Source organism: Zasmidium cellare, assembly GCF_010093935.1.
Source record: "Zasmidium cellare ATCC 36951 unplaced genomic scaffold M409scaffold_9, whole genome shotgun sequence".
In the NCBI taxonomy this organism is placed as follows: domain Eukaryota; kingdom Fungi; phylum Ascomycota; class Dothideomycetes; order Mycosphaerellales; family Mycosphaerellaceae; genus Zasmidium; species Zasmidium cellare.
In genome coordinates, this window is record NW_022986953.1 from 158,684 (window position 1) to 185,524 (window position 26,841).

A 26,841-nucleotide genomic window follows, 5' to 3' on the forward strand; every position below is an offset into this window, starting at 1 on the left:
TCAGCGGCGTCTTCAGGGGTTGTCGTTGATGGCACGACGTTGCCTCCTGACTCGACTGAGACAAGCGGCTCGACCGTGACAAGCGGCTCGACAACTTTGAACGATACTAGAGCGTCAAGCAGCCAGGTCACGACAACTTCGACCTCTCGAGATTCGACAAGCCCTTCTACTCCAACCCCTGCCAGCGCTACAACGTCTCGAAGCACGGCGTCAAGCATGTCGATGAGGTTGGGCTCCTGCCTCACGGGTCTGCTCGCAGTAGTGATGATTGCAATTGCTTTATGAATAATGTAATGGTAATGAATTTTATATGGCGAACGATGTACGGACTAAAGGAACCAACGCCTTGGTGTGCCTGTTGCTACAGTGCATCGATGATACCGTCGTCTTCAGCCTCGGATGCTGGGCGTGAAGGATCGTCGCAGACCGAGGACGCTGTAAATTTAGATAATGAGTCACGGAACGAATGTAATATCCGTAAATACTTTTTTTCCTTCTGACTCCTGAACATTCACCTGCTCTAGTGCCTTGCATCTCACAAGAAGCACGTGATGCCAAGAGATCTCCCCTGCTTAGCGTGACAAGGCTTGCGACCGCAAGTGCTGGTCACTGTTCCGAATAACACAGACCGCCGTCGAACCTCACCCAGCAACTTCCGACTTCAGGTACGTCTTTCCATTCCACATACACTCAAGCACACTCTTGCTGAGAAATGTGTTCAACGGCCATGGCCATGCTCGCGATTTCCCAGTCGAGGTGTTGCGAGCATCTGACCATGCAGCTGCTTTTTGCTTCTGACGCAACCGAAAGCGTTTCAGTCTATTGCTACTTGAGATAACACTGCTAACCATGACTTGATCTCTTCAGATCGGTGTGCGTGAGGCACACCGTCCTCAACACCACCCACGATGCCGTCCGCCATGCTCGACGATCCGCTCGCGCAGCCCATCTACCGCAACTCCGGCCAGCAACCCTTCCCCGAGCCATACGGTCCCCTCCCAGAGGACATCACCCCTCGAGCCGTCACCCTGCGCGATCGCGTGACCACAGCGACCCTCGTCCCATTCTCATCACCGCATCAAGTGCCCCCGCACCTCACGGCTTACCTCTGCGAGCTTCTGAACCGCGAGATCGAAAAAGGCGATACGTACCCGATGATGGAGGCCATGGCCATGTCGGTGTTTGGGATGTACTGGTTCGCAAACTTTGGCGCGATTATGATTCTGGGAGACATCCAGACGGTTGAGGAGGTCACGCATATGGAGGAGCGGGGTGTGGATTGGGCGAAGGAGTGCTTGGGCAGCTTTTACGTCAAGCCCAACTATCCCGGTAGGAGCAGCCATGTTTGCAATGGTGGCTTTCTGGTCACGGATGCGGCTCGAAACCGCGGTGTGGGACGGCTCATGGGGGAGGGATATCTTGAGTGGGCGCCGAAGCTGGGGTATACCTACTCCGTGTTCAACCTGGTCTACGAGACGAATGTGGCTTCGCTGCGCATTTGGGATGCTCTGGGCTTCAAGCGGATTGGTCGAGTCAAGGGATGCGGTAATCTGAAGAGCTATCCGGACCAACTCATCGATGCCATCATCTTTGGTCGGGAACTTGGTGGTGAGGGAGACGAGTATGTCAGCGAGGAGCGTTTTGAGAAGATTCGCTTCTACCTCAAGAACGGCACATACCCCAATGGCTCTGATCGAGCTGAGAAGTCGAGACTTCGCTCAGCAGCCACGCACTACAGACTCGTGCCGAATGACAATGGCGACGGCGACGACGACAAGCTGATGCTCAAGGGCAAAGAGGTCATTTCTGATCCACACAAGCAATATGAGATCGCGCGTAACATGCACGTCCAATCGCACGGTGGCATCAACAAGACGACCGCAGCCATCGCGGACAAATATCACTGGGTTCGCATCAAGGAGACCGTTAGCGCCGCGATCCGCAACTGCAATGATTGCAAAGACTCTACGACTCCCAAACCAGCATCCACATCTACACCCTCCACCAAAGGTCGTCCACCAACTCTCAACGCCAGCTCTTCCACTCCGTCAAGAGCCACTCCTCGACAGACTGTGAGAGCTTCTGCAGACTCATCAGCAGACGCAGTTGGAGGTGCATCTGACCAGGCTCATGGGCAGAACGCCGCCCCTACTGCATCCATGCAAGGCCTGCAGTATACCGACAGCATGTCCACGGAATATGGCGACATGCCCGTCGACCCGCAGATCATGCACAGTATGCACGATTGGTCCAACTCCACTACCGCTCAGCAGGCCATGCACCTCGACTCAGGCGATGCTAAGAGTAACGTCGCGACTCTTGAGGAGCAGGATGATGATGACGACGACGACGACGACGACGACGATACTGATGACGATGCCGCAAGACTCAGAGAGGAGTTGGAGAATGCGATCGTTTACAACAATGGTGACAATGACGATGACGAGTACACCGCCACGGCGGCTTCCCAGGTGCAGCGAGCGCGGAACCGATAGGAGCAGGTCCCAGCGGAGTCACAGCAGCAGGAAAAGGAGACGACGCAGGTGCCGCAGCGAAAGAAGGTGAAGCTGTCGCAATTGCAACCGCAACAGGACGTGGAGATGGCGCAGATGCAGCAACAGGCGAAGAACACGGCGCAGCAAGGCCTGGAGATTTTGCAGAAGCAGGCCCAGCAGCAGGAGAATGTGTCGCCGGTGCAGCGCGAGACTCAGACGCAATCCCCGACTCAACCGCCACCGCAGGCACAGACGGTTGAGAAGGGAGATATGGTGATTGACGACGACAAGTTCGAAGTCTTCCTTCGAAGCATGCTGGACGGCTGTCAAGCGTAAGAAGGAGCAAGCCGCAAAAAGCATCCCCGTCAAGAGACTTGGAAGGGGATGGCGAAGCAGAGCAGGCTGCTCACGCGCGTTGGAGGAAGGAAAGTGTATGTACTCAACGATGGACAGCTTCTTCACGAATCCTGCCGATAGCAGCAGGGGATGAATGAACGAATGACTGAAGAAACGAGCGTGTTGCCCTCTCGATGCCTTGCCAACCTTCCTCGCCATTGTTAAGTGTGTCGTGAGACTCGCCAGACGTCGACTCCTTCGCGAGTGGGATGCACAAACATGTACTCGGTACATATGTAGTCCATGACTCACCAGCATTTCAAGTTCTAGTCGTCCAAGATGGCAGCTCTTTCTCTGCGAGCCATGTCTCTGCCCTTACAGCCAAAGATGGACGTGCTCGCCGACGACGAGGCGTGCCCATCACAGGTCAACCTGCTCGTCTTTCTTGTTGAAGCAAAGCCATTCCACACGAGAGAAGAAACTCAAGACACATGCAGTGTTTGATGCAAATCTTGCCATTTGATTGAATACGCGTGCAAAAAGAGTTTAATTCCATGTCCTTTCTTTCTATAATAGTTAGAAGAATCATCTTGTGACCTTATGACCCATCCTCCAGTTGCCATTTGCCATGCAGACTTACTACTCCCACCACCCAAAGACAAAACACATTGTAAAGAAAAACTCCGTCGCCCAAACAGGGCCCTTTCCAGTCAGTCGTGTGTATGATGAGTATGTTTTTGGGAGGAAAAAGACGAATCATAAAAATGCGCCAATCGCTTTCTCCGATGCTTCGCGCCTCCCACCATGCTTTGGTGATTACAGCCTCTCATTACCGGCCGACACTTCTCCTCCTCCTGGTCGGCCGCTCCCACGTGATGCTGTTGGTACAGAGGTTTGAGGTGCACATCTGCAATTTCCTGATGGTGGTGGTTGAAATATGTGCGATGGTAGGAGACGCGTCAAAAATTCGCTTCGGCCGTCAAAAATCAGGGTCTGCTTCGTTTATGCATCGTACGTGAACATCATCCTCGCCAGCTTGTTGTTGCCGGTCGCCGATGCAGTGGCCGACGCACCACCGCCAGCAACACCAGTACCGGTGTGCTTGCCAGAGGTATCATTGTTGTTCCAGTCAGTCGGCTGCTGGAGTTGCATCGGGAGGTCGACGTTGAACGTCACGAACTTCTTGAGGATGACTGGGCCGACGATGAGGACCAGAAATAGGATGCACATAGTGAAGTAGAGGATGGCATAGCGGATGACTCGTCGCTTGCGAAGCTTCGACTGCTTCAGAGAGTAGATGGGTGGTCGGATTTGACGGCTGTAGGCACAATTAGTACATGGTCAAAGTCAGTGCACGCAAGTTGACGTACCTTGGACGCAGCCAGAAGAGCATGACAGAGTGGAACTTGTCAATGTAGGGGACAAGAAGCGGTGGCAGCATGAAAAACAGCAGGAAGTGGCCCAACAAGAAGTCGGCGGCGAAGAAGCCCATCTCGGTGATCTTGCACAGGAATTCACGTCCGGGCTGCGAGAGAGTGTGCCATCCGAGGGCGTACCATTTGCCGGTCCACCATGCAATGTTGGAAGTATCCGCGCGGAACTCTCTGGTAAGAGCAAGGGCGATGATCAGCTTGAACACGAAGCGTTGAATAGCGACGACAGCGATCATTCCAAGAAGAGCCTTGGTAAAGCTCCAACCTTCCAGGAAGAACATGACCTCGAAGAAGACCAGGAGCATGATGACCGCGATTGCGTGGGCGATGGCAGCCAAGACGGCACCAAACTTCTTGCAGCACATGCTGAGGACTGGTCCCATACAACAAGCCATGCCGAAGAATCCAGCAGCCACACCCGCGTTGACACCAATTGGAGCGAAAGCAACAATGGCGATTCGGATGAGGGAGTTGGTGGGCTGGAGGTCCTTGCCAGGGTTCTTGTCTGCAGTGACACCAGTGCCTGCGTTGATGTACAGATATGGAATCAAAGTCGCAGCGACGAGGACAAGCGGGCCGATGACTTCGCTGAAGAAGATGTTTGTGAAGTGTGCTCTTGGCGTGTCACCGGACAGCTTGGCGGATGGGTCACCGAGCGCCTTGCGCTTGAACCCAGTAAGGCGGGTACGCGAGAGACGGACGAAACCAATCCAGGAGGCGGAGTGAGCCTTGGTGTTTCCTCGAGACAACCAGCGCAAGAACTCGCGGTAGTCGATGAAGAAGTCGGACCACGCGAATTGATGTGGGTTGAACAAGAAGGGCGAAATGCAGAGAGCCAGCAAAGACACCCAGAACCAAAGCAGCCAGCCATTCCAAACAGTCATCGTACCGAACAGGAGCATCATCATGAGACGAGCTCCTAGGTAGATCGATGGGCTGGCGAAACGTGAGTATAGGACACCAAAAGGCATGCGGGCGGTCGCGAAACCACGTCCAGTACCGATGTAGCGAGCTCCTCCGAATGATAGATCTTGCTGCAGAGCGAAGGCGTATATCTGGGTGACGAACACCTCGAATAGCGGGGAGAGAGAAGAGAAGTGCTTAGCCAAGCGGGTTGCAGCTCGCCAGAATCCACGCTCCGTCAACTCCTGAATCGTGAGAGGCACGAAGGAGATGAAGAAGACGATGAAAATGGACAGAATACAGCGCTCAACCCAATCCATGATAGGGATGATGTTCGCGCAGCCTGTGGGATAGAGCGGATCTGTCTCTGGAACGTTTCTGTTGTAGTTGCAAGTGATGGTCTCATGGCGAAGCGCACCCAGGTTGAGCAAGCACCACATGAAGAGCTGCACCGACAGCATGACGAACAAATTGTTGATGTGGAAACCAGGATGAGCGTAGTAGAACGACAAGAAGCGGTCGAGGGGCAGTTGCGTGCCGAGGTAGTAGTACTCGCGACACAACATCTGCTCGCCCATGCCAGTACCGATCTTGGTGGTGAAGTTCAGGATAGAACCGAAGCCCAAGTCACGGCCTTTACCACACTGGTAGTACTCGCAGTGCTTGATGCGACCACCGCGGAGGATGGCGTTCATACCAGCGTAGATGTCCTCGTTTAGATGTAGACCTTTTTGGGCCTTCGAGACACCACCACGAGTGGTCATGAAGATGCCGTTGAGGAAATCAGGATGTCCGTAGTGGAGCTTTCCACCGATTTGGGCGAGAGTACGAGCGAAGAGGGTGCCAAAAGTCTGTTCCTTTCCGGCGGCGACGTCACCAAGAATACCGATGTTCTCAGAGAAAATGTATTCACGGGCACCGAGAATGGCAACTGGGTTGAACTTGGTGGGTGGCAGACCTGGAGTGTATGGCGAGACGTTATCGGTCGTCATCTCTTCGAATTCGGCAAGAACGGAGCGAATCTTCAAGCACTCCTCGAGGTAGTTGTCCTGGTTGGCGTCGATGAGCTGGATGTACTCGCCGCGGTAGAAGATCAAGCAGTGGTTCTGGTTGTCGGATTTGCCGTCACCAAGAATGGGGTTGCCGGAAAGCATGATGCGGAACTTTGGACGACGCATACCGTTCTCCATGATCTCAGAGTGGCCATCGATAAGAGCAGAGAAAAGTCTTGGGTCCTCGCCCTCTTGAGTCGGAGGCTCCTCGTCCAGGTAGGCAATCTGCAGATCGGGGTAGGCACGGAGGAGGAACTCGGCGTTCTCACGCTCTTCCTTGGAGAACTTGGCGTAGCGCTGCATGGAGACGACAATCTTGAACTTGCGGCGAGCCATGCGCTCCAGTTCACGCTCGAGCTTGTCAGAGTTTCCACCGAACATCTGGACGACCTCGGGATTCTCCACGCGGTAGAGAAGCTTGATAGCACGGCTGTAGTTCATGAAACCAGAGATGGTACGGTACAGGGTCTGCGAGCGGAGCGAGGCCCAGATACGAGTGCGCAGGGTGTACTCGGGAGCGGCAGACTTGAAGCCAATGCAGTAGAAAGGCAAATCATCAATCTTGCTCTTCTCTGCGTCCTTCTCGCTCTTGTCGTAGTCGCCATTGAATTGAGACGTCTCGTCAGCCAGGATCTTCGTGTCCTTAACGAAGCAATCCCACTCGTGGGGGTGAAGCTGCTTGAGGTACTCCAGCATAGTGACACGAGAGTATGGCTCGTCCTCGCGAATGATCTCACGGAGGGAGAGGAGAATCTTTTCGCTGTAATGAGGAATCATGACCGTGAAAGTCGGCATGTTGTCAACAGGTAACGGCTCAGGGATAGGGGTCGAAAGCGACTGGGCGAAGAAAGATATACGACGCTCGGCCTCGGATTGCGCTGGGAAGAACTCGGTCTTAAACGAATGATCCTCCTGGGACACGAAAAAGGTTGGAGCACGAAGAGTGCGCTTTCCTTCTTGCTCGGACGGGACCTGGTGGTAGAGCAACTTTTGGACGTGATCAATGGCCAGCAAGTGCTCGCGGTACATGGAGATGACAATGGCGTTCCAAATTTGAGAGATGAGGACCTTGGGCTTGTACTTGATCTCCATGTCGGTGGTGGCCAGGATCTTAGAATAGACACGCTTCGGCAAGCGCGAGAAGATGTTCCTCCAAGGTGTCCAGATGGATACACCAAGGTAGAAAGACCGAGCCACCGAGAAGACACAGTTCCAGATGACGTACCAGAGGTACGTATCCAAGAAGAACAGAATCAAGTCTGTGAAGTACATGAGGATGAGCAGGACCGTCGGTTGGTGGTAGCAGAGAACTTTTCCGATTATGGCGTCTCCAAGACAGTTCTGGATGTCCATTGTGGACAAAATACGGATCGGATCACGGAGCGATAGGGTCAGGAAAAAGTAAGACTCGGCAAGCTTGGCCGCGAACACGAGAACCCAGAGACCGAAAGACATCCACATGTCGTTGCCGCGCAGCCGAGGCCAGCTGGCCGTGAATGTCTGGCTAGCCACATACTGCCTCCGCTTGCCATTCAGGTAGCTTCCGAAAAGACCACCCAAGGGCATGATAGCGAAGAAGAAGACGGTGGCCAAAGCGATCAGGAATTGGACGACGCCCAGAACAAGGGCGACCTTGCCAGCTTGCGTGACACCGAAGATGTAGACCGAGGGTGCAATGTTGATGACGAACATGACAATGAGGACCAAAAGGCGCTTGGTCAAGTGCTGAGCGCCAGCCCATCTCCGTGGAACGTACATCCATTCGACCAACGTCGCGATGATTTGGATTAGGCAAGCGACAGTACCACCAAGAGCCACAGCAGACCAGTGAGCTGAGCCACGCGGCTGATTGTTAAGCTGCTGCTGGTAGTTCTTGGTGTACAGGGTGGGCGAATTGAAGGCCGTGTAGAACCAGAAGATACAGACGTGGATGATCCAGATACGGTTGAAGTTGGTCAACATGTGGAACCATGAACGGGTCTCCTTGTAGGTCTTGAAGAACGCCTTCTTCCAGACGACATCCTTGAGGCGCTCATACCGCTCAGCTGGTGGGAGATCGACCAATCGAGTCTTATCTTCGAAGGCAATCCGCTCTATACCCTCAGGATACCAGAAAAGCTGGTTCATGTCGTCGTAACCGATGATCTTGTTGTGGTCACGCTCCTTGCGGACGTACTTGCCCTCGTAGATCTCATAACCCTGGTCTCTGCAGTAGTTGTACAATGGTGTGATGCAGTTGTTCAGGTATGTGAACTCTTCGACCGGCTCGACGCGGTTCTGGCAGGCGGGCGAGTGGTAGTAGTCGTCTGCGCACTTGAACAAGAAGCAGAGAACTTCGGACATGTAACGCACTTGATTGGCCTCACCCCAGCAGAGCAAGTACAAGGCGATCTGGCGGATTCTGTCGTGCTGAGACATCCGGTTCATGCGTGTCTTCCAACGGTATTCAGCGGCTTCCAAGCTGTTGTCGCCTTCGAGGCTCTCAAGAGTCTGCTCCTCGTTCTGTGGGTCGGCTCCAGCATTCTTCTTCTTGGCTGCCTTGCGAGCCTTCCGAGTCGCCCTGTTGGCCTTTCCGAGTTTCATATTGGCGAAACCGACGGCGTCGTCGAGATCGAGATGTGCAGCAAAGTACCATCTGCGGTAGTTGGCGTTCTCGCCACCGATGTAATCAGCGTGGAGGGAGAGAAGGGCCTGGTTGGGAGACATGCGGGAAGCACGCGAGTCGAGTAGGGTCATAAGGTGGTCGAACATGTTTCGCATGCTGTCACGCTGGAAACCGAACTTGGCGGTCAGGTCGAGGAAGATGTCCTCAATCTCTTCCTTAGAGAGAGGAATCTGGGCATCGGAAGTCCAAGCTGGGTATGGCTCCCTAGACCTTTGACCAGCTGGCAGAGCGCTCGAGTAGTCCATGCCGTAGACGGGCGTGGAGGCGCCTGAGGAGCGATTGCCGCCGTACGAGACCTGAGATGATGGAGGGCGGTATCCGCGGCCTTGGCCTTCGCCGTACGAGTTGTATCGCTCATCACCGCGGCCGTAGTAGTCCATCTCAGCAGCACGAGCCATGTCAGATCTCATGGTGAAGTCGCTGAAGGTCTCAGAGTCCTCTTCCGAGTCGTGGCCGCGACGACCCTTGCGCTGACCGTATCCGCGACCTTGTTGCTGATACTGGCCGGCAGCGGGAGCACCTTGGTCGTAGTACTGATCGTTATAGTACTCGTCTTGATAGCCGTGCTGGCCGGCGTCGTAGTAGCCATCTTGCTGGTAGCCGTCGTGGCCGGCCTGGTAGTAACCGTTGTCATCGTAGTATCCATCATGCTGGCCTTGGGCGTAGCCCTGTTGATCGTAGTAGGCCTGCTGGTCGTCTTGGTAGTAGCTGTCGGCGTGATGGCCGCCGTAGCCGTCATCATAGCCGCCCTGATGGGGTTGGGCCATGGTGGAAGTGGTGAATTAGATATTACTGGGCCGATGCGTCAGCGACGAGTGTCTTGAGGAGTCGTGGGCAGTGGGTGGTGGGCGCAAACAAGCTAATGCCAGGGGCCGCGGAAGGTGAAACGGGGCTGCGACAGGTTTTGTTGTTGATGCGGTGAAGACGTACCTTGTTCAAGCGTCGACCATGGAGATGCAGATGTGCCTTGCAGCGGCGGCAGCCGGTATTAAGGGTGGTCGACGGTGGGTGGAGGCGGGCTTCGCGAGCGAGCGGTGGAGCGGTATGGTGGTCGTGGAGCGGTGGTTCACAGAGGAGCGAGCGTTGAACGGGCGGGCGAGCCAGGAACGAGCGCTGCGACACGGGGTGGCAGGCGTGGGTGGTGCGAAGCGAGCGTGGCAGTTGCCAGTGCAGTGCAGCACTGAGGCGCGAGAGGTAGGCGCCGCCGGTGCGTGGATGCTGCAGCAGAGCGACTGACTGAGTGAGGAGATGGCGGCGGAGGTGGTGGTGATGAGGCAGAGTGTGTTACTCTGTTGCTGGGAGAACGAACGCGCGTTGGAGGCGCTCGCCCAATGCTCTCCTGTAGCGTGGCCGGTGATTGGGCCGGGCGGCAAAGTCTGCGGCTGTTCCGTCGCGCACACAGATCCTTCGTCGTGGTGGGCAGCGGCAGTCTCTCGCTCTCGCACGCAGCAGCAAACGAGTGACAATGTACAAACAACAGGCAGACAGAGGAGGTGGGTGAGCAGGGTGGAAGGTAGGTCGAGGAGTGATGGAGAAACACGAGGCAGGCGGAGAGAAAGGACGACGGTGCGGTGGTCCCGTGGAAGAAGCCGGCGCTGCGATGCGATGCGCGGCAGGGAGCCGACAATTGGAGATCCACACCACAGCACAAGGCAAAAGGGGCGCGGAGGCGATGGATTTTGCACTGCTGCTCGCTTGGCCCGCTGCGTGGAAAAAGCTGGTTCCCAAGAGTGTCCGCCAGCTCCCATCCGAACGGCTAAACCACGATTGCTTCCGCGCGGTGGGCCTCCCCTGGGCAGTCTTGCGCTGTGACAGGCCAGCGCTCTCCTGCGTTTTCTCCCCTTCGCGCCGGAGCCAACACCTTCGACTGCCCGCACCCAGCTTCTGCGTCCAACCGTTCTTTCAACCACAACCGCCACCGCCTTATCCCTGTTCAGTCTCCTTAACCACTGCCGTATTATCAACACGGGCTAATCGACGATGCATTATGCATCTTTGCGGTATAAAGTCAAGCGTGTGCTGCACTACTGCGAAACATGCAGCGCAATGCCTTGCTGCGCGTATCCGCTGTGGCAAAAAACGCAGACGTCGAACAAGTGTGGAGTGCTGCTATCGATTCTATTTTTGCGCCGGCCGCATTTTATGAAGGCCATCTTCGGGTATCTCAAGTAGTCCGCATCCGCCCAGCCTTGCCACAGTCGTCCTGTCCTCCTCGCACTTTGAACATCCTCCGACGAGAGCAATAGTGTTCACGAGTCTAGCCACCCGCTTGAGTTCAATAAACTTCATCAAGTTCTGCAGCCCGTAAGATGGAGGCTCTTCTCACCAGCCATTCACCGGACGCACATCGCTCAATGCAGTATCTTGCTGGCCATTTGAGCTCACTCACTGGACAGAGACTGCTTAGCTTCCGTGCAAAGCCGGCCAGGACCATGGAGCTTATGGAGTCTGAAACGCCTGAGCTGCAACCTTGTACACCACCTTCGTAATCGAGACACCCACGAGAGAGTCGCTCAAGAGGCGCAGTCAACACATATGTGCCTCGTAGCAGCAATACTTATGTACAGATCGACCTCAGCTTGCCATTTCCTTGATTTGAGACTGCTATCTGCCATGGACGCAGCTCTAAGAACTGCTCTCCCCGCATATTGGTTGGGTTGGTACCTGCAGTAGGCTGGAACTCATGACGCCAAAGATTGAACTGCCCAGTGTGAAGCTGTCGTCCAACACCCCCACCAAGCTCCTAGCTATGAGCCTCCAGGTGCTTACGATGTACCTCGCTCAACCGTGGCGCCCTGTTTGCAGGTCTTGCAATGCTGGAAGGATGTCCATATCAGCAATCTAGACCTGACTCGTTTCGCAGACGACGCGTCTTGGGCATTGGCATTAGCCAGCGGTCTCTTATCGGCGCCTTCGAGAGCAGTGATCAGTCCGCTCCACGGCATTTCATAACCTGACAATAATAGCTGTTCAAGTCGGACTTGGAAGAAGCGTCTCTCTCGCCCCGGACGGGTGTCCGGCTGTCGAGAACGATGGTCTATGATGAAGTGAAGTGTGTGAAAAAAACGTTGAGCCAAGCCATGATAGTCTACCGGCACGCCGTTTTCACGAAGCCCCGTGTGCAGTAATTAGCACGCCACGCAATCGTCATGCTCTTCGCTGGCGGCACGTGAGTCGCAGTTCGAGTCTTTCCAGAAATCGTCGAAAGGCAGGCATTCGACGAGGGTCCTTCTTCAGGCGTCTCGTCGCACGTTTCCAAGCGCTCCAGTCGTGCCCCTGGATGGATGAATTGAATAAGAGACCCTCCCTGCACAGCCAATCATCGCCCTCTGAAGATCTCGCCGGTGGTGGCGCTGCAAAGGTCCCTAGGTCGAAACGGGGATAGCGGGTCGGCGAAGAACGCGCAAGCCGAAAGGTTGAATGCTCGGCGCGTCTTGTCTCCTGAACAACACCCTCTCCTCCATCACTCGTTTGCACGGCAACCACTCTTGTTGTGCTTGTCTGTCGCTCTTTCCTTGGCGGAGACCTCTTGTGCTAATACCGCACCTTCCATTCACTCGTTCTTTGCCACTCCACGGTCCCTGTGCTTGCTTGTGACTGCGTCACATTCCGCGCCAATTGTTTCCCCTGCCGATTCAAGGCCAATTCGAAGTATCAGCGGCACCCGCTTATCCATTGTACCAACACCACCACACCACCACTTTAATCACCATCTGCTATCCACCATGCGCGGCGCCGGAATCGCGTCGACCGCTGTGGCGGCGGCGAGCCTGTTCGCCAACACCGTCTACGCCGCCGACTTGCCCTCCATTGTGATCAAGGGCTCCAAGTTCTTCTACGAGAACAACGGCACCCAATTGTAAGAGCGCGGACTAGATAAGGATGGCTAGAACTTGACACTGATCATATTACAGCTACATGCGCGGTGTCGCATACCAGCAAGACTACTCCGGCAACGGCACCGTCTCGAACAGCCAGACATACTCTGATCCTCTCTCCGACGCCGATGCTTGCAAGCGCGATATCCCATACCTCCAGCAGATCTACACCAACACCATTCGTGTCTACGCCATCAACCCCGACTCGAACCACGATGACTGCATGAATGCGCTCGCCGACGCTGGCATCTACGTTATCGCCGATCTTTCTGCTCCAGTGGACGGCTCTTCTATCAACCGTGCCTCTCCAGCATGGAACGACGCCCTCTACGAGCGCTACACCGCTGTGGTCGATGCCATGCACAACTACACCAACGTTTTGGGCTTCTTTGCTGGCAACGAAGTCTCCAACGCCCCAAACAACACGGATGCGAGCGCATTCGTCAAGGCGGCCGTCCGCGACACCAAGGCCTACATCAAGGCCCAGAACTACCGCACCATTGGTGTGGGTTACGCCACCAACGACGATGCTGACATCCGTGAGAACATGGCCAACTACTTCAACTGCGGTGACCAGGACAGCGCGATCGACTTCTGGGGATACAACATCTACTCCTGGTGCGGTGATTCTTCGTTCACAGAGTCGGGCTACGACGTCCGTACCAAGGAATTTTCCACCTACTCTGTGCCCTCTTTCTTCGCCGAGTACGGCTGCAACGATGTCGAGCCACGTCCTTTCACTGAGGTTGGCGCTCTCTACGGCTCTAAGATGAACGACGTCTGGTCCGGCGGTATCGTCTACATGTACTTCCAAGAAGCCAACAACTACGGTCTTGTCTCGGTCGATGGCAACAGCGTCTCCACTCGCGAGGACTTCAATAACCTGAAGACCCAGCTTGCCAGCGTCTCGCCAACTGGTGTCAATTCGGCATCGTACAGCCCAACCAACTCCCCAGCCTCTTGCCCAACTGCATCAGACTGGGACGCAAAGGCCACGCCCCTCCCACCATCGCCCAACAAGGAGCTGTGCAACTGCATGTACAACTCGTTGGGCTGCGTGGTCACCTCTGCCACCAACACCGATGACTACAGCGACCTCTTCGGCACTGTCTGCGGTTACGGCGACAGCATCTGCTCTGGCATCACTGCCAACGGCTCGACCGGCGACTACGGTGCTTACAGCATGTGCAACTCCACCGAGCAGCTTGCGTTTGCCATGAACCAGTACTATCTGAGCCAGAACAGCGCGTCTGACGCTTGCGACTTCAAAGGCGCTGCAGCGACCAAGGAGGCCACCACGGCTTCTGGCACTTGCCAGACCCTCATGTCTCAGGCTGGAACTGCCGGCACTGGCACTGTCACCACCTCCCCAACTGCCAACTCCGACGCTCAGGGCAACTCCAACAGCGGCAGTGGTAGCGGCAGTGGCTCAGGTGGCAGCTCATCCTCTTCCGCCGCCGCTGGCCCAATGGCCGCGGTCCCAAGCGTCGAGACCAGCCTGCTCCCAGTTGCATTCATGACCATTCTTGGTCTGATCTCTGGCATGGGCATGATATTCTTGTAAAGTATTCATTAATGTTTGTCAATGGTTTTCCGACAACTTTCAAGTTCGCGAAGGGGGAGAACGAACAGGAGATGCCCCCACGGCAGGAGACGAATGTTGGATACTGGGGGACTTGATAGCGTTCACGCAGCTGTCACGAGAGCTCGGGCTTAGTCTTTCGGCGACACCGATCAGTAATGAGTTGATGGCAGGATCGATGCCCGCCATGCAGCCAAGAAGTTGTAATCGATTCATTCAGCCACGATACCGCCTGGGATCTCCTAGGTATGGGTGTCACCGAGCTGGCGTTTGGTGGTTCATGGACAGCGACCATTTGGACTTCGTGAGGAAAAGCTTCTTGCGTGCTTTCGAGGAGTACCCATTTTCCCGTCTACTTGCTCGCGTGTATAGCCCTGCTGAAATGAAAGTCGTACCAGTTCTCTGATCAAAAGTTACAACCAACCAGGAGGAAGAAAGTTGAGTTCAATGTCTTCGGAGAACCCGCGTGAACGTGATGGCCAGCATCCAGGTTTTTGACGATGGAGCTAAGGAAAGGTTTCTATTTCCTTCCTCTCCTCCTTCCGTGCTACAGCATTGCGGCTGAAAGAACACCACAACGAATACCATCGTACCCTATGCCCCCAAAGAATTCAGGATGCGCGCGGCTCACAGCCCTAGTAGTACGGCCCATCATTCTTCTAATCCCGAACGAGCAATTCGACTCCCATGACCTAATCTTTCGAATGCGCGATGGATTTTATCGGCGAACGCGTAAGCGAAAGCTTGGGAGAATGAGAGAGCTGAATGGATGACATGCACTGCATTTTCGTCTGCTCTTTTAGGCGAGATAGACGAGTGGGAATGTCAGCTGCTGACTACTTACTAACTATTGAGTCTGCGTGGCCATCAGGATCAGGATAACATGGGGTGCGGTTTCCTGGGGGAGATCCTTGTTGTCGGTGTCGGTGTCGGTGTGTCCGGGAGAGTTTGGGGGATTTTGGATCCCTTTCTGCTCAAGATAGGATGGGAATGCTGCCTTCAAGGGCTCGACAGGACAGGTCTTTCGTCTCTGAAGAGTTTCCTGGGCAGAACCATTGGCGGTTCGTTACCTACGGTCTGACGGTGAGTAAGAAGACATGTACATGTAATGAGTTCGCTAAACCTGGCCCTACACGCGACATGAGAATCCACAAGCGAAGTGCAGTGCCCAGTGCCCAGGTCGGCGGGTCAGCCTGATGAGACCTTACTGTACACAGTCAGCCCAAGACCCTATGGGGCGGAAACGCAGTACGGGGTTAGGCTTGTGTAGCGCCAACATTGGAGGAGGATCTTGCGAGAGTAAAAGTATGTCTGGGCCCTGGAAAGGTGATGCACGGTTTGGGGGTTAGGTCTTATCGTTGCTGCTGCTGCCGCGCAATGCTCATCGCTAGGTAATGTATATAAGGAACGGCTGTTGCAGGTGGTGAGCTGTTTTCGTGGGATTTTGTTGGGTGCGAAGGTCGGAGAGACGACCAGCGTATTCTTGCTTGGGAGATTGTTGCTTAAGTCACCTTTCCTACTGACCTGGAAAACCGAGTCTTGCTCTGTGTCTTTTCGAAAACGACGCAACCCGACTGGTGTTGAGCCATCATGGCCAAACCAGAACACTTTGACGTCGTGGTCGTTGGAGCAGGTACGTCTGACGATCCTCCATCCTTGCCTTCTCACTGACGATCACTCAGGCATTGCAAGTCTCGGTGCCGCAAAGGCGTACATGCAATGTGCGCCACAAACGAACCTCCTCATCGTCGACTCCAACAAGACCATTGGCGGCGTATGGTGCAAGGAGAACGTCTACCCTGGCCTGCGGACCAACAACCTCTTTCCAGCACTACAGCTCCCGGACTATCCCTTCCCAGACGATCTCGGCGCTCGACCTGGTGAGCACATCCCTGGTGAATCGCTACATCAGTACTTCGTGCAGTACGCGGAGAAGTTTGATCTGGCACAGAGGGTGAGGTACCAGACCACTGCTTTAGAAGCCGAGAAGACGGAGGAGGGTTGGAAACTGCTCGTGAAGACGAAGGGTGAGGAGTACTTCCTCACGACTGCCAAGTTGATCGTTGGGACTGGGATCACTTCGCGAGCGCAGAACATGCGTCTCAAGGGCGACGACACGTACAATGCGCCTGTCTTACACGCCGGTGCCCTGGCTCGAGAGGCACCTGCCATAGCAAAAGATCCTAAGGTCGAGCGAGTAACGGTGTACGGAGGTTCCAAGTTTGCTTGGGATACAGTCTATACATTCGCCTCTGCTGGAAAGCAGATCGATTGGGTAATTCGAAAATCAGGACATGGACCGACCTGGATCGCCAACATCTATGCCAAGTTACCCATTCTGGGAGAAGTATGGGCTGAGCGCCTGGTCACCACACGATTCGTGCAATGGTTCAGCCCATTCCCCTGGGTGCTGGATGGAAGTGGATGGTGGAGGGGGTTCTTGCAACGAACCTGGCTGGGTCGAAAGATCATGTCGGGATTCTGGGACAACATGGGCCACGACATGTTGACGCAATCTGGGCTCACGAACCATCCGAGTCTGAAAGGGTTGTGGCCTGACTGCGGCTTCTTCGACATCGCCTCTAGCTTTGCCGTGTTCAACTATCCCACCGATGTTCTGGATTTCGTAAGATCAGGCCAGGTCAAAGTGTACCGCGAGGATGTCTCTCACCTTTCCGACCACACCGTCCACCTTGCAGACGGCACCATCCTCCCCTCGGACGCCCTGGTCGCAAGCACCGGCTGGCAATGGCAACCCACCCTCAAATTCAAAGATACCCACCTCCACTCAGACATCGGCGTCCCCAGCGCCGACCTCACGCCCTCCCAAAAATCCTTCTGGAACGAATGGGACACCAAAGCCGACAACCACATCATGACTTCCTTCCCCTACCTCGCCACGCGGCCCGTCCCTCCAAACCAAAACGAAACCGCCAAAGCCAACCCCTACGCCGCCCCGACGACCCACGACCTCGAAAAACAACCCGACTACTCCCCCCTCCGGCTCTACCGCACCATCGCCCCACCCAGCCTCTCCGCCCGCGGCGACCGCACCCTCGCCTTCGTCGGCTTCGGCGTCAACATCTCCCACAGCCTCAAAGCCGAACTCACCGGCCTCTGGATCTACGCCTACTTCCACGACCTCCTCACCATCGACCCGCAGCACCACCTGCGCGACCAGACCTACTACGAAACGTCGCTCATGGTGCGCTGGAGCACGCGGAGGCATACGTATGGCTGGGGTCAGAGGTTTCCGGACTTCATGTGGGATGCGGTGCCGTGGAATGATGTTTTGTTGGGGGATTTGGGGCTGGAGGGACGGAGGAAGGGGAGTTGGTGGAGGGAGACGTTTGAGCCTTATGAGCATGAGGATTATAGGGGGTTGGTGGCGGAGTGGTTGGCGAAGAGGAGGGCCGGCAAGGAGAAGAGTTTGTAGGTGAGTGGGGATTGTGTTGCCACTTTCAAGCCCTTCTTCTGTTGGGGACTAGTCCTCAGACTCTGATGAGTCTACAGACAGATTTTGGTCGCAGCATTCTTTCTGAAATCTCGCCCATGGTCCGCGCTTCTCTCTCATTCGTTTTGGTCGTCGCTCACTGCTCCCGGCGTCTATTTTTGGCCGGTTGTTGTACTTCACACTTCTCTTTCGGCTTGTGCTCATGGAACGCGCAGTCCCTCACCTCAAACATATTCTTGTGCTTCGCCAGCCGCATCTCCATCAACCTCATACTAAGATCGCTCAAGAAGTTGCGTTCCACCTTATCCTTGACCGCCAGCAGGTACGCAGAGTCCTCCTCGCTGGCATAGATCTCCACGAGCGCTCTCTGAAGCGCTCTCTGGTCCAACCCTGCGGCGAGGTAGGCTGGATTGTACGCCGAATTGATACAACTATGGTTGGGCAGACACTTCGCACTTCCGGACTTCGGCTCCCGGGCGGATCTGAGCAGCACGCTGACGATGGCGTTCCTGAACTTCGCGTCCTTCAACGTGGTTCCTATCAGGTACAGCTGCCCAAGCAGCGTGTACTCTTTAGCACTTCCCAGCTGGCCCTCGACGACGCGGACGATGCCCGTGTACAGCCAGTTGACCTAGATCTTGAAGAGCATCTGGCTGATGTGGTGGAGGTGGGTCTCGGTCGTCTCGGCGGACGCGAAAACATTCTTGAGGAATTCGGAGGTGCTGCAGATGACGTCGCGGTGGACGGAGACTTCGTCGGGCGAGGCGCCGCCGACGTGGATCTTGACGAGGTCGGAGGATGCGATGCTTTGATCTTGCTGTCAGCTTTTGATTCATGGAAGTGTTCGCTTGGATCGACTTACGAGATGTTGTCGGCATATAGCCCTGTAGGTACTGCTTTGGCCGCTGCCATGCTGCTGATTGCGAGAATTGGCGATGATGGTATGTGAGTCAGCTATTTTTGATGTGTCTTGAATGAATCGCAAGAACGCAAGTCTTCGTTTGAGCAGGAGAAAAGATAGGAGAGGTGCATTTGCTTTGAGCTAACTTCACTGTCGTGGCCGAGTGAAGTTGGAAGCTTCATGTGAAACATCGATTGTAGGGTTTCACGCTAGCGTCAGATTCGGTCTTGGCGAGCATGTGACAGAGGATAAAAACCAAGATCTTGTGTTTTACCTGCCATTGAAATCCTTTGTGCGCAGAAGGTGGTTCGGTACGTTCTCTAAGACATCTTTGAAACTCGGATCACGAGGAGAGTATAGAGAAGTAGCCAAGGGAGAGGAGGGTGGAGAACGGGCAGAAGAGTTTGTGGATTAGTACGAGGATATGTGTCGCTGATGAATTTTATTGTACAAAACAATGCAAGACTTTTGGTGATGGCACTACCATCCGCTTCAATGTACTTGTCAACCCTCGCTTTCCCACCATCGCTTTGCAAATCACTCCTGCCGACTCCGCTTCCTGGCTGGCTCCTCGCAGTCCTTCCCATCATCATGTTGGTGGAAGTCGCATGCTCTTAGGTCTGGTATGTTCCGAATCTCCAGAAGTCTGCGAAAGACATCTCGCACGAAGTCTTGGTCCAGCATTTTGTGCCCGATCACCTTTTCCACCTTCTCCGAATTCGACTCGTGCGCGAATATCTCGACCAGGGCATTTCGCAATGGCAGAAGATCATGCCGTTGCTCTATGAGTGGCCGCGAAGGCTACATTGAGTGGCTGGTAAGTTGGCAGTTTTCCAAGTCGGTTATCTTGCGCTTTGTCGAACAGAGCAGAGATGATATTGTTGCGGTAGGTGCTGACCTTGACTTTGATACCCAAGAAATACCCTTGGATAAGCGATAGATATTCTTCATCGTCGTAATGGTTCTCATTGCTGACTTTCGTGCACACAAGGCCACTATATAGCCAATTCGCGTAGAGGGCAAAGTCGTGAGGGTTAACGTCACTGATAGTCATTTCTTTGACTTTCAGGGATGACAGTTGGTCTTGCATTAATTCTGAAGTACAGCAAAGAGGCTGGCGGTGGATGGAGAAGTCTTGGAGATAGCGTCCTTGTATCTTGACCTTGACGATGTTGTTGGACATCGATCTGGGAGAATTATGTCAGCGCTTGCTCGCTAACTCATGGGATCTGTCCGAAGATACTCACGCGATGGTCCTTGAGAGTGGTGCACGGAGCACCGTGGATGCTGGCCTTCTTTCAGCCATCCCTGAGCGGGCCCAGAAAGTACCGGTGTCGACGCTTTGAACGACGAGATCTGATTTCTTGATGAGTCTCAAGTTAAATAAATTGTTGTTGAAAGGAAGTTTGAGTGAAGACCACAACAGAAAAATGTTTAAAATCCTCTTCTTCATGTGAACATGGCTTCTTAAAGTAAAGAAGATAGCACGAGATTCGAAGCTTCACGCTAGTGGTCTTAGCAAGCATGTGACAAAGACGAAGATCCGTGATCTTGTGAAGTACCACTGATTGCCTTTTCTCTGGAGGGAAATCTGGGTCAAATATTTGAAACAACGTGGGGGCTAGGATTGCGGGAAGCTTACGGACGAATAATCAAAGAACAGGATTGTGGAAAGGAACGAGAAAAGAGTTCGCCAGTGGGTGAGTCTCAGGTCGTATTTGTGCTCGACAAATTTAGGTCACTAGAAACACAGCAGAAACTAGGAAAACGACAGTCCGCTCCGCTTCAGATCACACCTAGTCATCTTCAGAAGATGATCTTCGCGAAGCCGCTTGCTCGCTGGTTCTTCACTTCCACCGCCTTCCGTGCTGACACGCTTGTGAGAATCCGAAGCAGCAGCATAGCCTGATGGTCTGGGATTCTCGTGGAAATCAGAGGCCTGAATCTCATCGAACGACTTGGCTTCCTCCGGACGCAACCTCATGAGTCTTGTGCACAGGTCAATCACAAATGCCGCCGGTGCGGATTTCTTGATCCTGTCGAACTTGCTGGCGTCCCGACTGCGTGCATACATCTCCACAAGCATCTTCTGCAGCGGTTTTGCACCTCAAGCTGAAGTGTCGTGATAGCCCTCGTACGCCAACTTGATACACTCGATGCCAGGCAAATCCTCGTAGAGATGTTCCTGGCTCTTGTCGACCATTGCGGTGATGATGTTGTTTTGGAATCTGACGTCCTTGATCTTGAGACCCAGGAAATACAGCTCGGCCAATAACTTGAACTCCTCCTGCATCCTGGCGTACTTTGTTCCCAAGATGTCGGTGTACAGCCAGTTGAGGTAGATCTTGAAGTCCATGAGTTCTACCTTATCGAGTTTGACCTCTCGGCAGGTCACGTCACTAAGAGCTTCTTTGATAAGGCCCGAAGAGTCGCAGATGAGCTTTCGATCGACGGCGAGTTCGCATGGAATGTAGAGTCCGACTGTGATCTTGACGACATTGGAGTATGAGAATCTGCCACGGTGTCATTAGCCTGTAGGTTTTACTTGCTCATGGTGCATGCGTACTCAAATATGTCGTTGTACTCGCCACGCACCACGATGTCTCCAGCCATAGCATATGGTGGCTGATATGATGCTTGAATGAATGCTTTGTGGGTTTTATATCCAAAGAGTATGACGAATATCGACCGCTTTTTGATTGTTGTGTGTCGTTGGATGCAAGCACGAGTCTAGGAATGACCACTTTATAGAAGCACACACAGACACCTCCTATTGTCTTGTGATTTGATGTGGTCTGTTAGAGTGACAGTAGCTCATGAAACATCCTCACTCCAAGATTTGGCGCTAGCAGGTTTTCCGGTCTTGGCAAGCATGTGACAGAGGATGAGGATTAATATCTTGCGCAGTGCCACGAGAATAACTTGCGTTTTCTGAGGAGATTGCCATAGAAGATGAGAACACGATTTGGGCAGGTCGTCTGAGGATTGCCGATGCGGTGCTCATGTGAACGATAGTGGGAAATCACGCCCACTGGTCTCGAGGTTTTTCTCTCATTGTCATTTGTAGTAGCTATCAAGACCTGCAGGCTTGCGTTCAATCTTGGAGCCATCGCTACTTCCCATACGCTGGTGACCATACAGGAGACAGTATCATCGCAGGGCCAGCTGGAACCACATCAGCCTTCACATTGCCCATCTCCTCGTGTCTCCCTTGTTTACTCCTCTCGCCGCCGCTTCCTCGATGGCTCTTGCGCGCTGCACTTCTCATCACCTTCGTGCTCATGGAAGTTGCAGACCTCCACGAGCGTGGACACAAGCTTTTGGAAGAACCTGTGGCTCAGGGCTTTATCTTCTAAAGCGTCCCAGAGCGTTGCCAGGTTACCGCTTCGTGCGAAGATCTCCACGAGCACATCTTGCAGCCGCCAACCGTCATCGAAACGTCCGTTGGTCACGTCTGCCTTATTGACGCATCTGGTCTTCGGCAGCACCTCAATATCTTTGCCGCTGCATTGCTCTGCTTTGTCCAACATGGCGCTGATGGTGGTATTGCAATATTTGCGGTCCTCGAGCTTGATACCTAGCAGATATCCATCCACCAGAGACTCGTATTCGTTGTCCGCCGCTGTGCCTATATTCGCTTCCTCGCACTTCGTGTGTAAGACCCCAGTGTAGAGCCAGTTAAGGTAAACTTTGACGTCAAACGGTGCGATGTCGGTGAGAGTAGTTGCTGCTTTGTGCTCATGGCTCGTACTGAACGTCTTCCTCAGCACTTCAGAGGAGCGACAGATCACGCTACGGTGGACCAAGAATTCAGTGCGATTTGAGGTAGATAGTCGAATCTTGACAACGCCCAAGGTCTGGAATCTATTGCGTAGATGTCAGCTTTCCTGTTCATTGCAATGGATAGCGGCGGCATGTAAGGGCCACTCACTCGATCATGCCGTCGAGAGCGCTGCGATGCAAGCCCATTTGAGACATTGTTGTGATTCTTGAGTGTTGAGCGAAGTTCGAAGCTGCGGTTCAATTTTGTGTCGGCAGGAAGATAGGAAGGAAGGCGCGACCATAAGGTTCGGCGCTAGCGACTCATGGGCCTTGGCTCGCATGTGACAAAATACTGACCAATACCTACTATATGCCATTCAACGGCCTCGAAGAACTAAACTAAAAGCCCCTTGGAGATGGCTGTCTATAGAAGAGGTCCCGCTTATGAAGCTGCTTGAAGACACAGACTCATACTCAGGAAGCCGCTCTGTATTGTCTTGCTCTCGCCTTCCTGAGCCTGCATCTCATATCGAAACCGTCTCTAACCCAAAGCCTCTCTAGGCTCAGACTTTGCAGCAATTGAAGCTTCATTTCTTTTTGCCGTATCGTCCTTCAATCCTCCGACCCTCCAGACTGGCCAGCACGCTTGCGTTTCCTCGTGGGTGGGGGCGGCAGGTCCGTGGTCATCTGATTCTGCATAGCCTTGAGCTCCGCCGCTTCCTCCTCGCCAATCTTTTCCGTCTTGTCTCCATCGCCAAGCATGCCATCAATGAAATCCATCAGAAACTCAGTCGGGAACGACCCCATCCTCATGCGTTTCTGCTCCGCACGCTTCACATACATGCAAACGATGAGCTTGCGGAGGAAGAGCGCCTCCTTACCCTCCAAATAGATGATTGTAACAGCATCTGAGTCAGGGAGGAACGCATACAGCGTATTGTCGGTGGTCGTGTTGAATTTCTCGATGATGGCGTCCAAGATTGCGTCGCGGAATTTGGTGTCGCGAAGCGGTTCGCTGGAGAGGTAGATACGGAACAGGTCCTCTTACTCTGTTCCCAGGACGGTGTCAAGCTTGAGGCTGTCGCCGCCGCGAAGCCAGTCGACGTAGACACGAAAATTGGAGACAAAGACGGCCTTCAGTTCTTCGACTTCACCCGTGCATAAGTCGGTCTCGTCGGCTGTTGCGAGGAGGTTGGAGGCGTTTTCGAGGCAGCTCCTTGGAATGGTGAAGCGTCGTTGGGCTGAGCCGACCCTGACGATCAGATCTGTGCGTCGCAGACTTCGTGATATCAGCCAGAGTGGCCACCTGAGCCTTGCAAAGTATACTTACGTGGTGGCTTTGTTGTCGATAGCATGGTGTTCCTTTGCCTTCGCCATGTTGTCGTGTTTTAATTGTGAATGTGTTTTCCTTTTGGTGGTGTTTGTCGCTTTGAAGCGGACCTGTTTGTTTAGTAGAACTTTCCGGACCGTCATGTGAAAGAAAGGCCCGTGCACGAAGCGCCTCTGCCGAACTATCCACCGAGATTCACTTGCTTCATCACCTTGAACTTGATACTCACTTGCTCACCAAGTCAACTCTAAAGCTCCACTCCACCCATCTAAAGTCCCTCCCACTCGCCTTCTCCCAGCCCCCTGCCTCTCCTACACACGCAAACAAAACCTCCCCCTATCCAACCCCGCCTCCCTCCCCTCCTCCCCCTCCTTCCTCCCCCTCATCAACTCCCCAACCTCCCCCTCCAAAAACCCCCTATTTCCAACCCCAAAATGCTCCACAACCCCCGCATACCTCACCCAAACCTTCACCATCAACTCTCTCCCCAGCATCCCCTCCGACCCCTTCCCGCACTTCTCGAAGAAGATATCGATGGCGGTGCTTCCCGGGAGGCTTCTCGTGGCGGGGTCTTCGACTTTGGCGAGAATCGCGGAGAGGATGGTGTTTTGGAAGTGTGCGTCTCGGAGGCGGACGCGGAGGGCGTAGAGGCGCGCGAGGAGGATGAATTGCGGGTCTTCAGCGGAGGAGTAGTGTGGACTTGAGGGGTTGAGCTGAACGCCACCGTCTTCATCTTCATGGTCGTTCTCTTCGAGACAATAGAGGCGTCCTGAGTAGAGCCAGTTGACGTAGATGTTGAATGTCGGCGGTGAGACGTTGATGAGTCTCGGCATAGCCACGACGGAGAGATCTTTTCGGGTGCGGCCCAGGTGCTGCTTGACGAGCATGGAGGACTTGGAGAGGAACCGAGCGTGCACCATGAACGCGGCTTTGACGTGGCCGATGGTGAAGCGCACCAAGCGGGTGTCGTTTGTGAAGCTACTGAAAAGTCAGGTATAGATCAATAGGGGATGTTCAACAACGTACTTGGTCGCCTCGAAGCACGGAGCTCTTGGATCCAGGGCTCTTGGGGTGGAAGGCTGGGATTCTGCCATCGTGGGCCTGCTGAAGGATATGTTAGCTAAGAAAACCACCTTGAACGTGGCCCATGACTTACTCGAGCGGCTTGGAACGTGAAGGGCATGGATCTTGTGGAACAGGAACTCCTCCATGTTGCTCTGCCATAGACGATCTCCTAGATGTGATGCTGCTTTGTCGGTCGCTGCTCTCCAATTCTTCGAAAATACTGGAGCTGCTGAAACTGCACATATCCGCCATGATGTTCGGGTGAGAAAGTCGAAAAGCTGAGAGATATTCGACGAGCGTTTGAAGAACGAAGCCTATTCTGATCAGCTTCTGCAGAAGTCCACTCACTTACCGCCTCATCACATGAAGGCGAAAGGAAGTCTGCGCTCCAACCATCGTCAGTCAGCCGTAAAACATCAATACACCTACATTAGCAATCTGTCCTCCTTTTTCATCCCATACTACTCGGCGCTTCGATCTTCGTCAACCAGCCGGCAAACATCAATACACCTACACTATCCCCTCCTCCCCCTTTTCCCACCTCACAACCCAACCATCGCCCCAAACGTAACCAACAACCCCAACCCCGCAACAAACAATCCCCCAAACCCAACATTCGACGCCTGCACCGGCGCTCCACTCCCACCGTTCGTCGTCAAAGGCGCCGCGTTGGTATTCCCCGCTCCAACTTGAGCGCCAGAAGTACTGCTCTCGGACGTACTCATGCTGGTGGTCATGCTCTCGGAGCCACTGCTGGTAGAAGTCATAGATCCAGAAGAGGTAGACGAAGCTGTCGCCGAACCCGTCATCAGCGTCGTGGACACCTGCGAAGCCGCTACTGGTCAGCGGCAGATTCTGTACATCACAACTCACCTGGGCTGCTCGTCATGCCAGTTGAACTGGTAGGTAACAAAGGCGTATCCGGCGGTAAGGTCGAAGTCACATCTTGACTATCCGTCACCACAACTGACGTGCCCGTCGGATGCCTCGTCGAATCATATTTGACACTCTGCGAGGCGGGAACGCTTACGTATTCATAGCTCGCGGTCGTCGTGCTTGCGACAAGGCCATCGAATCCGAGGGAGAAGACTTCGCCGTCGCTGAGCGTGATGCCTTCGTGGCGGAAGGAGATTGTCGTTCCGTCGACGACGGCGACGCCGGAGGTGCTTGGGGGGACTGTTGCTGTGACGGTTGTGCCTGAGAGGGACAGGACGGCGATGGTCTGGATGTCTTGGGCGGAGGTTGTTGGGGAGGGTTGTGCGGCCATGTTGGATGGTTGTTTCTCTCGAGGTCGTAGAGCCTTTCCACTCTGAAGTCTCTTTCTCAAGCTCAATATCACTCTCCTTCCTCCAAATGGTGGTAGGTTTGTGTGACCTCGCCTTACGCGTCCCTCACACTTTTTCAAACAAATATCACTCGTGCCGTCTGCTTAAAAACCACTCGTCCTCGCAAAGCGAATGAAACACGTCCCAAATGTTCACGCGATCCCAGCGGCAGCAGCTCACTCCAGGGAAGAACCTTTCTGTTGAAGAACGGTGGGCCAGTGATATGTACTTGCAGCACACTCCTGCGACGATGTGCATTTGCTTGCTTGCTTGCTTCTTACCGAAGTGGAGGTTCGAACGCACCACCACTGCACACACCAGAAATGCCATGTGCTCATCGAGGAGCTTACGCAGCTCTCTCTGCGAAGAAAAGCATAATTCTGAAAGCAGTTTCATCTTCGATCGAGGATGTTCCCCAGGATCGACGGCGTGTTGGTCTAGCATCCGTAGCACATCGTCTCCAACAACCCCGCGTTACGATGCAACCTGCAACGTGTGTGCGACCGGGTTCGAGGAAATGCTGAAGTCATGTCTGTCGTTGCTGAGCCGCACTACCCTTGTCCAGGCTAGTTCCTTCAATCCTGCCGAAGGTGGAGGTGGAGGTGAAAGTGAAAGCTTAGAGGGGCTTGTTTCAGCTTGTCTTCCATCTCCTCGTGACCA

General features: G+C 54.1%; 10 protein-coding genes across 10 annotated transcripts; 4 read left to right on the top strand and 6 right to left on the bottom strand.

Moving 5' to 3' along the window:
* Positions 1-908: 908 nt before the first annotated feature.
* M409DRAFT_64661 (uncharacterized protein) lies at positions 909-2,495 on the top strand (the record flags this gene model as incomplete). The annotated part of the gene is made up of 1 exon (XM_033816172.1): positions 909-2,495. The coding sequence occupies one exon, from the start codon at positions 909-911 to the stop codon at positions 2,493-2,495; it is 1,587 nt and encodes a 528-aa protein (XP_033670455.1).
* Positions 2,496-3,833: 1,338 nt separating this feature from the next.
* M409DRAFT_52102 (glycosyltransferase family 48 protein) lies at positions 3,834-9,651 on the bottom strand (the record flags this gene model as incomplete). The annotated part of the gene is made up of 2 exons (XM_033811988.1): positions 3,834-4,149; positions 4,202-9,651. The coding sequence occupies 2 exons, from the start codon at positions 9,649-9,651 to the stop codon at positions 3,834-3,836; spliced, it is 5,766 nt and encodes a 1,921-aa protein (XP_033670456.1).
* Positions 9,652-10,132: 481 nt separating this feature from the next.
* On the top strand, positions 10,133-11,130 carry M409DRAFT_52103 (uncharacterized protein; the record flags this gene model as incomplete). The annotated part of the gene is made up of 3 exons (XM_033811989.1): positions 10,133-10,397; positions 10,432-10,664; positions 10,927-11,130. The coding sequence occupies 3 exons, from the start codon at positions 10,133-10,135 to the stop codon at positions 11,128-11,130; spliced, it is 702 nt and encodes a 233-aa protein (XP_033670457.1).
* A 1,479-nt stretch (positions 11,131-12,609) lies between these two features.
* Positions 12,610-14,326, top strand: M409DRAFT_52104 (carbohydrate-binding module family 43 protein; the record flags this gene model as incomplete). Its single annotated transcript, XM_033811990.1, has 2 exons — positions 12,610-12,743; positions 12,799-14,326. 2 exons carry the CDS (start codon positions 12,610-12,612, stop codon positions 14,324-14,326), a joined length of 1,662 nt encoding a protein of 553 aa, XP_033670458.1.
* Positions 14,327-15,934: 1,608 nt separating this feature from the next.
* On the top strand, positions 15,935-17,780 carry M409DRAFT_19981 (uncharacterized protein; the record flags this gene model as incomplete). Its single annotated transcript, XM_033805177.1, has 2 exons — positions 15,935-15,977; positions 16,027-17,780. 2 exons carry the CDS (start codon positions 15,935-15,937, stop codon positions 17,778-17,780), a joined length of 1,797 nt encoding a protein of 598 aa, XP_033670459.1.
* A 154-nt stretch (positions 17,781-17,934) lies between these two features.
* Positions 17,935-18,710, bottom strand: M409DRAFT_19982 (uncharacterized protein; the record flags this gene model as incomplete). Its single annotated transcript, XM_033805178.1, has 3 exons — positions 17,935-18,429; positions 18,499-18,604; positions 18,661-18,710. 3 exons carry the CDS (start codon positions 18,708-18,710, stop codon positions 17,935-17,937), a joined length of 651 nt encoding a protein of 216 aa, XP_033670460.1.
* A 2,096-nt stretch (positions 18,711-20,806) lies between these two features.
* On the bottom strand, positions 20,807-21,312 carry M409DRAFT_52106 (uncharacterized protein; the record flags this gene model as incomplete). Its single annotated transcript, XM_033811991.1, has 2 exons — positions 20,807-21,212; positions 21,266-21,312. 2 exons carry the CDS (start codon positions 21,310-21,312, stop codon positions 20,807-20,809), a joined length of 453 nt encoding a protein of 150 aa, XP_033670461.1.
* A 602-nt stretch (positions 21,313-21,914) lies between these two features.
* Positions 21,915-22,677, bottom strand: M409DRAFT_19984 (uncharacterized protein; the record flags this gene model as incomplete). Its single annotated transcript, XM_033805179.1, has 2 exons — positions 21,915-22,563; positions 22,631-22,677. The coding sequence occupies 2 exons, from the start codon at positions 22,675-22,677 to the stop codon at positions 21,915-21,917; spliced, it is 696 nt and encodes a 231-aa protein (XP_033670462.1).
* A 396-nt stretch (positions 22,678-23,073) lies between these two features.
* M409DRAFT_52108 (uncharacterized protein) lies at positions 23,074-23,838 on the bottom strand (the record flags this gene model as incomplete). The annotated part of the gene is made up of 3 exons (XM_033811992.1): positions 23,074-23,476; positions 23,510-23,740; positions 23,792-23,838. The coding sequence occupies 3 exons, from the start codon at positions 23,836-23,838 to the stop codon at positions 23,074-23,076; spliced, it is 681 nt and encodes a 226-aa protein (XP_033670463.1).
* Positions 23,839-24,102: 264 nt separating this feature from the next.
* M409DRAFT_52109 (uncharacterized protein) lies at positions 24,103-26,123 on the bottom strand (the record flags this gene model as incomplete). Its single annotated transcript, XM_033811993.1, has 6 exons — positions 24,103-24,769; positions 24,818-24,895; positions 24,948-25,170; positions 25,205-25,242; positions 25,371-25,680; positions 25,730-26,123. 6 exons carry the CDS (start codon positions 26,121-26,123, stop codon positions 24,103-24,105), a joined length of 1,710 nt encoding a protein of 569 aa, XP_033670464.1.
* Between the last annotated feature and the right edge of the window lie 718 nt (positions 26,124-26,841).